At 45.8% G+C, this 13410-nt stretch overlaps 2 protein-coding genes across 3 annotated transcripts; both read right to left on the bottom strand.

The window, feature by feature from the left end:
* Nucleotides 1-11: 11 nt before the first annotated feature.
* Nucleotides 12-8128, bottom strand: CENPH (centromere protein H). Its single transcript, XM_069777654.1, has 9 exons — nt 7873-8128; nt 7661-7716; nt 6927-6975; nt 5937-6011; nt 5210-5269; nt 4246-4309; nt 3891-3942; nt 2556-2719; nt 12-1012 (listed from the first exon to the last, which is right to left on the bottom strand). The coding sequence occupies exons 1-9, from the start codon at nt 8034-8036 to the stop codon at nt 920-922; spliced, it is 777 nt and encodes a 258-aa protein (XP_069633755.1). The 5' UTR covers nt 8037-8128; the 3' UTR covers nt 12-919.
* Nucleotides 8129-9738: 1610 nt separating this feature from the next.
* Nucleotides 9739-12924, bottom strand: CCNB1 (cyclin B1). 2 transcript variants are annotated; one of them, XM_069777517.1, is made up of 7 exons: nt 12625-12924; nt 12311-12493; nt 11764-11922; nt 11172-11408; nt 10629-10766; nt 10234-10344; nt 9739-9951 (listed from the first exon to the last, which is right to left on the bottom strand). In XM_069777517.1, exons 1-7 carry the CDS (start codon nt 12874-12876, stop codon nt 9847-9849), a joined length of 1185 nt encoding a protein of 394 aa, XP_069633618.1. In that variant the 5' UTR covers nt 12877-12924; the 3' UTR covers nt 9739-9846. The 2 variants fall into 2 exon arrangements, with proteins under 2 accessions (XP_069633618.1, XP_069633619.1); XM_069777518.1 differs by lacking the exon at nt 10234-10344.
* Nucleotides 12925-13410: the final 486 nt, after the last annotated feature.

Genomic DNA, 13410 nt, shown 5'->3' with positions numbered 1-13410 from the left:
ACAAACACCGCTTCAGGATAGTCTGTTTTATTTTCATTCGGTCAAGAGACCTGCCATGCACCTTTCTAAAGCTAATAATCACGTGCCAAGCCAAAAGTAAAAATATTTTAACACATTACACGCATAAAAATATGGTCAAGTTTCTTCAAGCAAAAACTGAAAACACAACTGTCAATGCAAAACCAGATGTAGAATACTGCTTAGCTGACTATTCAATGGCATGAACTCAATGCTTCCACTTTACGTGCATTTTCCCTAGTGGTGTCATATTTTGCTACGTGGGACAGCACCTACACGTTGCGTCTAGGGCTGGATGCTCTGCTTCACTAATCAGCATATAGCACAGTCACAAGTGGCTGTTACAATCAAGAACTACAAACTTTTCACTGTTTAAAGTTATACACAATACTTTAATAAAAAAAGGTTAAAAAAAAAAAACACCAAAGAGTGACTTAACTAACTTTTCCAGTCTGAGCTTTCCACCGGGGGCAGAGCAGGGTCATGCATCTTGTCTGAGCTCTGCAGACTGCTGGTGCCCAGGGAGGGAGGACAGACATGACAGGGCCTTGGTTTAAGCCAAATTTTACAAAAAAGCTTATGTGGATATATGGATTATTCTTCTGGTGTTACTGCTGCCTTTCAGAGGGAGATGAGCACCCAGGACAGGACAGCTACGAAGCAGCTCTTCAGGTAGTTTCACCAGTTACGCTACCTGTTCAAACATTCATTGTGTGCCAAGAATTAAATTTCACTTCAAAGAGTTGCATGGCCACGTTCTGAGTCTCTTGAGAGAACAACAACTGCCAGAAAGGTTACATTTTCAAATTCCTAAAGTGAGATTAATATGCATTATGAAAGCAATCAAGTTTAGTACATTGATTACATACACTATATAAGATTAAACAGCATCTCTCCTGAATCACAGCAAATAGACATCATCTTCAAGCTGTAGAACAATTGCCTTCAAAGATGGATCTTCTGCCCAGTTAACTCTGCTTGCAATTATGATACTCTGTAAGAAGGAATTATTGGTTAAAAAAAGCCCTTAAAAAGGATTATTCCTAGTAAAACCTCTCAAAAGCTGTCCATTTTTTAATTTGGAAGCCCTTGAAATTCACAGCAGTGTTTGAAGTAGGCGGGATGAAGGGAAAGAGGAGGAAGGGAAGTATTGTTTTAGATCCTATTGTCAATACATAGGCAACAAAAACCCAAAAGCAGTGCTTTGAATTTCCTAGAGGATATTTTTTTTGTTTTTTAAACACATGGAATAAAGTTTGCCTCAAACACAAGATAACACAATTAATGTTCTCACCCTGCCAATCTGGATTGAAAATGGGAATTACTAAATTTAACCAAAGAAGATTTGCTCTACTCACAGCTCAGAAGATTTCAGGAATACAAAACCAGAAGATAATTCTAGGAATCTAATCTAAAACCCACTAAAATGTTTAATTTCTCAATTTGAGATATAACATTGTTACCAATGCAAATTAGTAGTAGACATAACAGGTAATATGAAAACCCGTGGCTCACTTTCTGTCCTTGAAATTCTCCGATCATTCAAATTCATGACATGGTTATATCCTGTGTTCTACCTGAAGCCATCCAATATGTTCTCTCTTTTCCCCAGTCTATATTTTTTAAATAAACTTTGTGTGCACTGAACGGGATTTCGTAACCCATTTGCAGATAAACTCAAGAGTACTGCAATTGCAATTTACCATTCACTGTGCCTCCCATCTTTCTACTTTAGTCACTGATCTGTGGACCCAGGTGAAGGAAGCCAGGACAAGTCACACAGTGAGATGCAGAGTACCAGACTGCAGCACAGCGTATGTGAGCTTTAGTTGAGCCCCTTGGAGCAGAAGATGCTGCAGGAGGCCCTTCCACCCACCCCAAATCATGAGGTTTTCTTCCTCACTTTGCATGACTTCACACTCCACATGACCTGCCAGCCAGCTGCATGGATACACGCTCGTCAGCAGCCTCTGATATGTGGGTAACCAAAAGGTTGAAGGCTACGCCACTGAAAGTATTTGGAGATTGGCCATGGCTGCAGGCCAAGGCTTTCACAAGGCTGCAGTGGGCGATGCAAACAGAGAAGCACATGTGGTCAGAAAGGGGAAAGACTGAGAGCAGCAGCCTGGCTTGCTGGTATCATGGGATTAAGACCTACTTATTTTTCCGAACCATAAGATGGGGAAACTGATCTGGAGGGGTATAGGGGTGACAGTGTAAGGAAATACAGCCGCTTCTGTGACAGATATTCTTTGAGAAAATGGATTATTTTTGTACCTTTAAGGGAACAAAGGAATAAAGATAGACAGACCATCTCTAAACTCTGTAAAAATTATTCCAAAGAAGTTTGTGACGATTTCATGCTTTTAGCTTTTAAAGCAATAGTTTTCCTTTCATACAGCAGTTTTTCCATCACCCTAGTTACTTAAAGATTTTCGAAAACACATTTTTGTTCGAAGCTACATTTACCATACACTATGTTATCTTGACTGTAACGCAAAACTGCAAACTTGCTACTAAAACCTACAACACATTACCTGAAATACATTTTTAATTACTGTAGTCATCTGTATCTCTTTTTCCAAATTATTACGTATCACCTCCAGTGTTTCGATCATGTTCACACTTGCTTGTTCCTCCTTTTGTTTTTTCATTATGGTATGAACTTGCAGTAGTTTCTCTCTTCCAGCTGTTTTTAGTGCTGTTCCATTATCAGGAAAATGAAGTGTTAAGAAGTAGTTAGGTGAGCCATAGAACTAAAGATATGCTTTTTTTCCCTCAGAGACATCTAAGGCACTTCCACTGCAATAACCCTAACTTCACACTCTGTCCCTTCCCTCCAACACACCTCAAGATAATTCTTTCACCCAAGAGACAGCAAGGGCTGTGGCTATGTGGTGTCAAAGCACATTGATCCCTGGCTGCTAGCAAAACCGAAAGTACTTCGTATGCTCTTTGCATTTCCATCAGACACAGACTGTAATTTGAACATCTGTCCTACACCCTGTCGTCAGTTGTCACAACTTGTATAGTCAGTGGTGTTTAAGACCCTTTCCCCTTTTTCAAATTTGATTGAAACAAAATTCTGAAGTCATACAAGGGACATATGGACAACACCAGTGACTATTACTAGTTTTTTATAGGAAACCAGGCTAAAAACTAGACTGAATAAGATCAGTTAGGGACAGTTTATACATTGAAAGAATGCTGACAGAGCATTCCTTCCTTTATTTCCAAAGACAAAATGTTCATAGGATGTTCATTTTCCTATGAAGACAGGTATTTCATTGTCTGTGTTCATTACTGTCAACTTATACACCACTTCCTATGCATGAAACAAAAACCAGTTAAAACTGTTGGCAAACCTGGTCATATGACATTAGGAGCATTCAAAAAACATATTTACCTTATTAAGTTCTGAAGATTGACTTCGCATCTAAATTTGACCCACTCTTAACAAGCTTACTGAATACCAACATATATACTATTATGAGAGTTCTTTGTAAGTAAATCCCCTCCCCTATTCTGCAAGCATTTCATAAAGGTACAGTCTGACAAAAAATAAAATCCTTTAGGTGTTGTAGGACTTATTAAATTACTAAATGGTGTGTCATTTTCTGGGGAGCTTCCACTAAATAAACCACCACCACACGCTTTCTGAGTTTCTTGCATCTCATTCTAACATGTCAGTCTCATGCTCAAGTAGACAACACACCAGCTCATTTGTAGAGTACTTCCTACTCTTTTCAGAAGTTTTGTAACTGTGTTGAGAGTTTTGCAGTTACTTCAGATGTAAATTAATATTGCTACAAGGACTTTAAAGAATGAACTACCTTCAAATATAAAACAAAGTCAATACAGCTAACACTTACTGAGTCTTTTCCTTCTAATGTCAATCAATTTCTGCTCATTCTCACGTGCTTGCTGAAAGAAACAAAGAAAGAAAAAAAAAAAAGTATCTCCTAAACTCTTGGCTCCAAAAAGTACTTAAAGATGCTAATTCAATCCACAAAAGCAGTTAAGGGCGGCTCTAGAAGCAGACTTTCTTACATACTCACTTTAAGTAATCATTTTGGTAATTTTACTATTAGTAGAAACCTCACCCTTTGGGCCACACATTTAGCTTCAAATTACTTGTGTGATCCTGTTACTTTCAAATTGTACTCCTGCTCATGTTAAGGTTGGTAGACCTGCACGACTGCAACAGAAACTACAACTGCCACTTACCTGCTGACATTTAATTATTCTCTGGCTGAGCGCTACTATGCGTTTCACAGTTTCCGTGATCAGTCTAAGGAAGAAAACACAGTTGCATACTTTAAGATAATTAATATGAGTCACCAGCATAAATATGTTAATCAAGGTTATTTGGATTAAACAAAAAAAATCCCCATTTCCCCTAACACCAAAATAAAGTATACTTTTTTTTTTTTTTGACACACTGAACCTTTCATAATTCCTAATACCTTCCAAGTATTGTTGTGGGGGCCAAAGAGTGTCCTTACTTCCCTCTCAGTTTCCATAATGTTTCAGTTAAGTCTGTTTAACATTTCAAATCACAGAGCCTGGAAGGCATCAAGGAAGCCTAGCCACCTGAGAATGGCTAAGAACTGAAGCTCCTGAATTCTGGCACACGGCAGGGACATCATGGAGATGCAATGTTTTCAACTGTATTTCTGACAGAAATTAAATTTCTCATATAACACTTCACATGCACGCACCCATTAATACTGGGCAGGAAATCAAAAGCTAATTTTAAACATCTTTGAAACTTTCAGTTCTTTTTCAAAGACATTAAGCTCCTACGTGATTAATTAATGAAGGCAGCAAAGCAAAGGCAAGGCTCTGTTACAAGCCTGTAATATGTGCTCAGCTATTATAAATGCAGGTAACTCACACATTAAAGACAAAAACCTCTTAACTACAAACAGTTCTCAATAGTCAATCAAAAATTATGATCTCTTTAACCAAAGGTTGGTTAATTCAGATCCCAAATGTAAATCTACCCTGGGTATAAGAGGTCTGATCATGCTGACTCTAGCCAGAAGGTGGACAGTATATCATTCAGTCAAAACTAGAAGAAGGAAGCATGCTTTTAAAAAAGGTACAATGAAGTAATGCAGAAACGTGTCACATTAAACTGTGTAAAGTCCATTCCTTTCTAGCCATCCTTTACCCAAGAACACCTTACCGTGAGTCGTCATCATCATTTTGCTTCATTTTGTTTCTCAGGGCAAACGTAAGTTGGATCCTGCATAGTGTGGGGAAGAAACATATAACTGATAAGAACTGCTAAGAAACTGAGAGAAGTAGATTTAGCTAAGTAACAGAAGAGGTATTTCCAAGGTTCCATGTATGTCCACTTTCACATTGGGATTATATGTATGAAATACTCAGTACCTTTTAAATATCACACTTCTTAAATAATGGGGCTTAACTCTCAGGACAAGAAAGGCGTATCAATGATTATTTGCGAGAGTGACAACTCCCTCCTCTCTTGCCAAACATACCCGGACACCATTAAACCCAGAGTCTGCAGAAAGGAAGCTGGGCAAAGGCGGGAATTCAAATGAACTGCCATGTAACACAGGAGACGTATAACACCTATCAACTTCCACCTTTTCATATGCATTGGCAAAATACTGCCAAGAAATATGTTTTCTGATTTATACAGTAAGACTTTCACAATTTTGCAGGAAACTTTGGTTTTACACATTTCAACTTGTAATTTTTTTTTGTTCTCTAGAGTATCTCCATCTGCATTCTTACTGGTTAGATGGTACTAAAATCTCTCATGTTTGTAGCACACACCATACCACTTTGAAATCCTATTTTAATCAGAATAATGTATATGTGCACGTATGTGCGCACACATAAACAAACAGAAAACCTCCAAATAAACAAGAAGAAAATTCTACCTTTGCAAGGCTAACGTCTTGTTCTGTAAAGAGATGGTTACTTCCTCCATACGTCTTTCCCAATCTTCTATGTCCCTGAAAGGAAAAAAAAAACCCACCCAAATACCACAACCCCAAACAGTGTGAAGATAACAAAAAACTTAAAAGCAATGTCACACTTTTAACTTGCTCTCTACATGTCTAAAGCAAGAATTTTTCTTATAAACCACAAATTATTAAGGTCAAGAGTATTTCAGCCTGTGGAACTATGTTAGTGAATTCTAGCCATCACAAGAAAGACTGCAAGTTTAGAAGACACATCAGATACAGAACTACATTAGGAGACTGAGTAAAATATTTCTTCCCCTATATAGAACATGGACCTGTTGGAGCAAGTCCAGAGGAGGGCCACGAAGATGATCAGAGGAATGAAACACCTCTTCTGTGAAAACAGGCTGAGAGAGTTGGGCTTGTTCAGCCTGGAGAAGAGAAGGCTCCGAGGAGGCCTTATAGCAGCCTTCCAGTACATAAAGGGGGCCTACAGGAAAGCTACAGAGGGACTTTTTACAAAGGCATGTAGTGATAGGACAAGGGGTAATGGCATTAAACTGAAAGAGGGTAGGTTTAGATTACACATAAGGAAGAAATTCTTCACTGTGAGGGTGGTGAGGCATGGGAAAAGGTTGCCCAGAGAAGTTGTTGATGCCCCCTCCCTGGAAGTGTTCAAGGCCAGGTTGGATGGGGCTTTGAGCAACCTGGTCTAGTGGAAGGTGTCCTTGCCCATGGCAGGGAGGGTGGAACTAGATGATGTTTAAGGTCCCTTCCAACCCAAACCGTTCTATGATTCTCTTCATTTCCTTTATTTTCACTGGACTCCTACAAAGTACTGATTGTTAATCCAGAGATTTACTAAGAAGGAATAACTAGAAGAGAACGTCCAAGCTCAGTTCTTAACCCTTCTCCTCTTTACTTTAAAATACATAAAAAGCTTGAAGTTACGCAATGACATACTTCTTGATTTTGTTTTGGTTCTTGACGTAATCACAGCAAATTACTTGACCTGCAAAGAAAGAACGTCACTAAAAAAAGCACAACAGAGACTTCTAAATACTATCTACAGAGCATAAAGGATTAGCAGTTTGATGGCTATACTAACAAGGTATTTCTTATTCCTACCTCCAAGCCTTATCATCTCTTCTGCTCTTAGTGAGACTACACTGCCGATCAGCTGCAGCAGAGAAATAATTAGGCCTTAAAATATTTCCATTTAGCATGTTTTAGACATGCCAGAGCTGGCTCACAGCACTGCTCTATATATGCAGCTGGCTGGTTCAGTGGAAGAAGGCGTAAATAACGGAAACAAGAAGAAACACTTTAAATCAGTATTGCTGCCAAACACTTTGGCGGACTTTTGGTACGACTTCATCCCTGGTAATCAGATTCCTGAAAACCACAGTCACGTGTCAGAGTCCTGAGTCTAAAGCGAAAACCCGAGAGGAGAAAGGGCAGTGGATAACAGTCATGAGGCAGTTTTGTAAGCATGCCAACAGGTCTCCAAGAGCCGTCTAGAAAATGCAGTAAGATGCTCGGCCAAGAAAAGTATTTCACTACTATGAGGAGCGCTTTTGATAAATAACTTTTAAGAATACACCTGTCAGCCACGCCACATGCTGTATTACTGTAACATCACATTAGGAGGAAGCGCCGGGGGCGGTCGGGGGGAGTCAGAGCAGGGAGAGGCTTACGGGCATCAGCCGCCGTGCTGTACTCCGCGAGCTGCTGCTTGATCTGGTCCCTCAGCCTGGAGCAGGAGCAGAAGCAAAGCGACACCGGTCAGGCCCCGCACGGCGGGCGCTGCGGGGGCCCGGCCGCAGCCGCCGCCCCTCACGCCCCCCCCACCGCGGCCTAGCTCGACGCCGCCGCCGCCGGCTCCCCGCCCCCCCCCGCCGGCACTGACCGGAGCAGCAAGAGGACGTCCGCCTTCCTCTCGGGCGCGTCCGCCTCCGCGTCTGCCTCCGTGTCCATGTCCGCCTCCGTGTCCATGTCCGCCTCCGCGTCCATGTCCGCCTCCGCGTCGACGCCCACGTCCGCCGCGCCCGGCTCCCACTGCATCGGCTTCATGGCCTCTCCTTCAAAAATCCCGCGCGCGGCCCTCGGCAGCGCGGCCGGCGATTGTTTCCGCCTGGTGCGGCGGCGCTCCAGCCAATCCCGCGCCTCTTCTTCCCCATCGGCGTTTCGGCGCTCGGCCGCCAGGCGGGGACGGGCGCGCCCTGCCGGCAGGGGCGGGGCGGGGCGGGGCGGGGCCAGCCGGTCCCGAAGCCGCGCCCCGTGCCTGAGCCAGGCTGCCCGAGGTGTCAGAAGGGCATGTGGGGGGGGGGGCTTATCGACCACCCAGGCCCTTCCCGTAAAAAGCCCCTTCGCCTGTGGCAGGCGCAAGAAGGGAGGGACGCAGTCCGTTCTCCCGGGTGTTTTTCAGATAAATGACAGAAGGGAAGGAGAAGTACAGTTAAGTACTTGTAACAGAGATTTAAAAAAAAAAAAAACCAACACGGGGGAAGTGGTCGACAAAAAAGTTATTGCTGCCAAGTGAAGGCAGATACAGCTCTCAGCAGTGTTCTCCCAGAGGCAGAGCTGACTAGTCACAAGTTACTGTTATGGGTTCCTGCGGCACGGGGCTTTTTTTGGTAGCGGGGCAGGGGGCCACAGGGGTGGCTCCTGTGAGAAGCTGCTTGAAGCTTCCCCTGCTCCGAGCCAGACCCGCCTCTGGCCCAGGCCGAGCCCATCAGCGACCGCGGTAGCACCTCTGGGGGAACAGATTTGAGAAGGGGAACCTGCAGTGGGGGAGGAGAATGGAATGTGAGAGAAACCCCTCTGCAGACAGCGAGGTCAGTGAGGAAGGAGGGGAGGAGGAGCAGGGGAGGAGGGGATGCCCCTGCAGCCTGTGGTGAGACGTCAGGCTGTCCCCCCCCAGCCCATGGAGGGGAGCGGGGGAGCAGGTGCCCACCTGCAGCCTGGGGAGGACCCCATGACGGAGCAGCGGGATGACCCCCAAGATGGCCGTGACTCCGTGGGAAAGCCCGCGCTGGAGCAGTCTGTGACTGAAGGACTGCAGCCCACGGAAAGGACCCACGCTGGAGCAGTTTGTGAAGAACTGCAGTCTGTGGGAAGGACCCATGCCAGAGAAGTTTGTGAAAGTCAGACTGTCTCCCGTGGGAGGGACCCCACAGTGGAGCAGGGGAAGAGTGAGGAGTCCTCCCCCTGAGGAGGAACGAGCAGCGGAGACATGTGGCAAGCTGACCCCAGCTCCTGCACTGTTGTAGGGGAGGAGGGAGAGAAGTTGAGCTGGGAAGGAGGGAGGGGTGGGGGGGAAGGTGTTCTAAGGTTTGGTTTTACTTCCCAATATCCTTGTTTTGATGTGTAGTAAATTTGTTTTGTTTCTTCTCCAAGTTGAGCCTGTCTTTTGCCTGTGACCATAAGTGGTGAGTGATCCCTCCTGGTCCTTATCTCGAGCCACAAGCCTGCCTTTAGATTTTCTCCTCATCTCACTATGGTCAGGGGTGAGGGTCAGGGGGGGTTGGTGAGCAAGTGGCTTACCAGCTGGGCTTAAACCACAACAGCTACTAACAAAAATATCCTATAATAAATAAATACTAAGTTAAATAGAGCTGCACTCCAGTTTGGCTAACCTGGCAGATGCTGTCTCTGCCACCACATCAGCAGGTGCCTGTAGCCCTAGCTGGGGGATCAGCCAGCCCAGCTGGGCTAGCCCCCCCTGCCAGACACCTCCACTGTAGGAGGAAGTCATCTGTGCTACCCCACAGAACACAACGTGGAAATACTTTATTAAAAGGCTGAAACACACAAATAAGGTACATTATATACACAAGAGCACAGAGTCATCATTCTGCTTGATGTCAGATAGGAGTTACTACTACTTAATCAGAGGCTGAGCTAGATCCCACAAGCAAGAAGAGTTCAGCTGTCCAATGGTGCTTATCTTGCCATTGCTGCTGCTGGCATATTTGTCCTTGATTGCCTGCAGAGAGATAAGTGTGATTAAGTTTATCCTGTTCATAAACCTACACTATTCCAGCTCAACTGAGGCTTGATGGGTCAAGCCAAGCCCATAGCCCACCCTAGTACACACCACCAGTTCACAGCTGGCTCACGCTACTTTGGCAAGATTGAGATCTTCAGCTGAAGTGAGCCAGCCTGATCCAAGCCTGACAGCAGTGGCTCAGCTAAGCCAGCTTCAAAGCACCACATATTGACACTTAACCACACATACTCCCCAACTGCCCTGTGAGATGCTGCTTACCATCTGCATGATAACACCCTTATTCACAAGGATTACATTCTTTGCTATATGCCGCATAACTGGTAGAAGGTCGCTCTCAGTGTAAGACATGCAGGATTGCAGAGTTGGTGTCTGAAACGAAGGTAAGTCTTTAGACAAGCCTACTGGAACAATCCGAGTACACTGGGTTCTTTGTCTTCTGTTGGGCTTGGGAAACTGCAGTCTCCTGTCTCACAGGGGAGGGTTAACAGTTTCTGCTCTACTGCTGCACCCTTGTAATGGGCCACAGGGAGACGACATGCTGAGATACCATGAAGGAAGCAGAAGGCATGCACCTGGCCCAGGGTGGCCTTTTAAGCTGGTGCACAGGCACACCAAATTCCAAACTAGGAGGTGGTCTGACAAGCATGACTTACCCACTCATATCCAGTGAGTTGCAGAGCCAAACAGCAAGCAGCGGCTGCAATCTTGGATGGAAGGAGGTGAACCATATCATAGTCCAAAATGGACAACTCCATTAGGTACTTAGCCAGACAGTGCTGTTGGAAGTCCATCTGCAGGAAATCAGAGTTAAGTATTTGGCTATCTCCAAGGCAAGAACATCCTGTCAAGCCTTTGTTTAGTCAAGCAGAAAGAAATACTCCCTTAGCGAACATTTTCGGAGCTATAGGCTTGAAATTCAAGTAACTTAATCACAGGCTGCTCATAGTCTAGGAACACTACTTTCAATGGCAGTCTAGCAGTGACCTGCAGTAGCAGGCACACATTTTAACTCTGGTTTTGGGTGGGTTAGGCTCATGTGACCACAAGCAGCCAAACACACAAGAGACAGGTCTCAACCAGGCTCAGTTGCCAACTGTTGCAGTACTCTAAGGTTTTGAACCATTTTAACAAGCTGCCACAGTAGAGTATTGACTTTTCCAGATGTTGCTTACAGTAATGCATTTTCCCAGCATTACCTCCGAAACCTTTGAAATCCTTCTTAGGAAGTGCGGAGGGAGAGGAAAGCTCAGACCAAAGTCCAGGGCTTGCAGGATCTTCACCTCCATCTGGCAGATTTCTAGCTTCGTATAAGTGTAATCAGTTATATAGGTAAAGTCTCCAATATGCGGGGGAAACATCTCTTCGTATTTGCTGGCAATGAATATAGCCGTAGTACCAACCAGCTGCAACATCTTCTTGGAAACAGGATTGTCCTGTAGTAAGAAGCAGTAGAGATTTATCTGAATGACTTGGCTCAGAACACAGCTTTTAAAGGTAGCCAGTGTGAAGTTTGTTCTATAGCAGGATGATCATACTGGCACATACAGAATAACTGTACATCATCTGTTACCTCTATTGGTATCTGCAGGGGTATTTAGAAGGCTTTGAGATCAAATCAGGGAGACACATAAGCAGTTTTGATATATCAAGTCACTGTTCATAGCTAAGAGGGTTATGTGGTACACACAATTCAACATCAAATGCCCACACAGGGTGTTACTGATCAGTGCTCGTTATGCATTAGCTTAGGGTAGAAGCATTGCCTGACACTGGGCAAGAGACACTCACCTGCAGGAAGCGATCAGTGACAGCAACTGCCAGGTACAAGGTCTCCTGCTGGAGTCTGAATTTTAACTGTACTTGCACAAGCCAGTCCATTAGCGTGGCACGCATGTTCCCATTGATTTTCTGGCCATCCAGGTATTGGGGTGTGACGGGGTTTTTTTGCTATGTGGAAGGAATATGGTTATTAGATCTCATCACTTAGCTGAAGGATTTGTAATGCCTAGCCTCTGTTGCATCTTAAGGCTTATCAAGGAGTTCAGTACATGCATAGCCCATAGGTGTAGGCCATAGGGCACCAGGTTTCTTTGTTTACTAGAGGTAGGCTAGAAAGAGCATGGTACTAGTACTACTAGTTGTTTGCTCTAACAACCAGCATCTGTTTATGTTATCAGCTCAGTTTAATCTTGTATTTTAAAGTTAAGGGATGACTTATTAGTGCCTCAGGAAAATCCATAGGTGAAAGTGAATACCAGCTGCAAGCCATGCCTATGACAGGTTCACTGTCAGTGTCAGCAGATGCCCCTTGAACTTCTGACCTACTCCTACTAACCTCAAGCTGTCTCAGATACTTGTAGATGTCCTTCACATAGCTGCTGCAGAGGCTTGGGTCAGAAGCATCTTCCGCATCTACATCTTCCACATCAAGCAAGACATCAGAAAAAGCCTGACATAGCACATCATCTGATGGGGAACATTCAGATACCTCCATGGGGACTGGAGACTGAGGCGCCAGCTATAAGGAAAATCGGGATCAGCGTGGGCAGCACCTCCTTCCACAGCTCAGCCTGGAGCAAGTGAGGGCTCCTGTGGGGCGAGCTGCATCCAGCAGCCCCGCAGTGCTGGGGAGGAGGCGGCGGGCCATACCTGGGAGGGCTCCAGGGCTGGTGGCAGCACCTGCTTGGTGGTGGCCCTCAGCATGCTCTTCCTGATAGCCATCTTCCCCAGGGAGAGCGTGAGAGAGGACCTGGTGGCCAGCTTCCACCTGCAGCCCAGGACCACCATCACTTTGGCAGCAGCCTGTGTCTTTGGCCCAGAGGTGCAGTTGCCGATGTCTCCCAGGGCGATGCGGGTACGAAGCCCCAGCTTGGGAGCCACCATCGCTGACCTGCGTTTCATGATAGGAATCCGACTGCTCTTCGCCAGTGTATCGGTGGCCCCATGGGTGTGCTGTGGAGAGAGGGGAGGGTGGTCAGCAGCAGCATGGGGGGGGGGGGGGGGGGGGGCGGGCACCGGGCCTGCTGATGCGCCCAAGCGTGGTGACTTTGGGGGTGGGGGGTGCAGGTGGGAATGCACGGCTGCAGCCCCGAAACTGGAGAGTTAGAGGAGGAGAGCTGGGGGGGCTGGGGTGCGGGCACTTGCCCCTCGCCCAAAAGCGGTGGCCTGGAGAAGAGGGGCTGGGGGGTGTTGCAGGCACTTGTCTGTCACCCGAAAGTGGTGGCCTGGAGGAGGGGAGCTGGGAGTGGGTTGCAGGCACTCGCCCGTCGCCCGAAAGCAGTGGTCTGGAGAAGAGGGGCCGGGGAGGTGTTGCAGGCACTCGCCCCACACCCTAAAGCGGTGGCCTGGAGAAGAGGGGCCGGGGCAGGGGGTTGCACGGCTACATAGCCCCAGCGCTGGAGGGTTGTAGATGCGGACCAGGGGGTTGCACGGCTC

Source organism: Haliaeetus albicilla, chromosome Z (assembly GCF_947461875.1).
Source record: "Haliaeetus albicilla chromosome Z, bHalAlb1.1, whole genome shotgun sequence".
Classification (NCBI taxonomy): Eukaryota; Metazoa; Chordata; class Aves; order Accipitriformes; family Accipitridae; genus Haliaeetus; species Haliaeetus albicilla.
Note: the sequence above shows the minus strand (reverse complement) of the source record. Positions and strands in the feature narration are given on the sequence as shown.

Bases quoted from the DNA above. Each gene is read 5' to 3' on its own strand.
- CENPH (XM_069777654.1), bottom strand. From the start codon at position 8,036: ATGAAGCCGATGCAGTGGGAGCCGGGCGCGGCGGACGTGGGCGTCGAC. The intron at 4,310-5,209 runs GTAAGGTGTTCT...TTTCTTCCTTAG, and splicing joins AATGATGATGACGACTCACG to ACTGATCACGGAAACTGTGA. The intron at 2,720-3,890 runs GTAAGTGTTAGC...ATAATGGAACAG, and splicing joins CATTAGAAGGAAAAGACTCA to CACTAAAAACAGCTGGAAGA.
- CCNB1 (XM_069777517.1), bottom strand. From the start codon at position 12,876: ATGAAACGCAGGTCAGCGATGGTGGCTCCCAAGCTGGGGCTTCGTACC. The intron at 11,409-11,763 runs GTGAGTGTCTCT...TTCTTACTACAG, and splicing joins TCACTGATCGCTTCCTGCAG to GACAATCCTGTTTCCAAGAA. The intron at 10,345-10,628 runs GTAAGTCATGCT...CCTTCGTTTCAG, and splicing joins AACTCACTGGATATGAGTGG to ACACCAACTCTGCAATCCTG.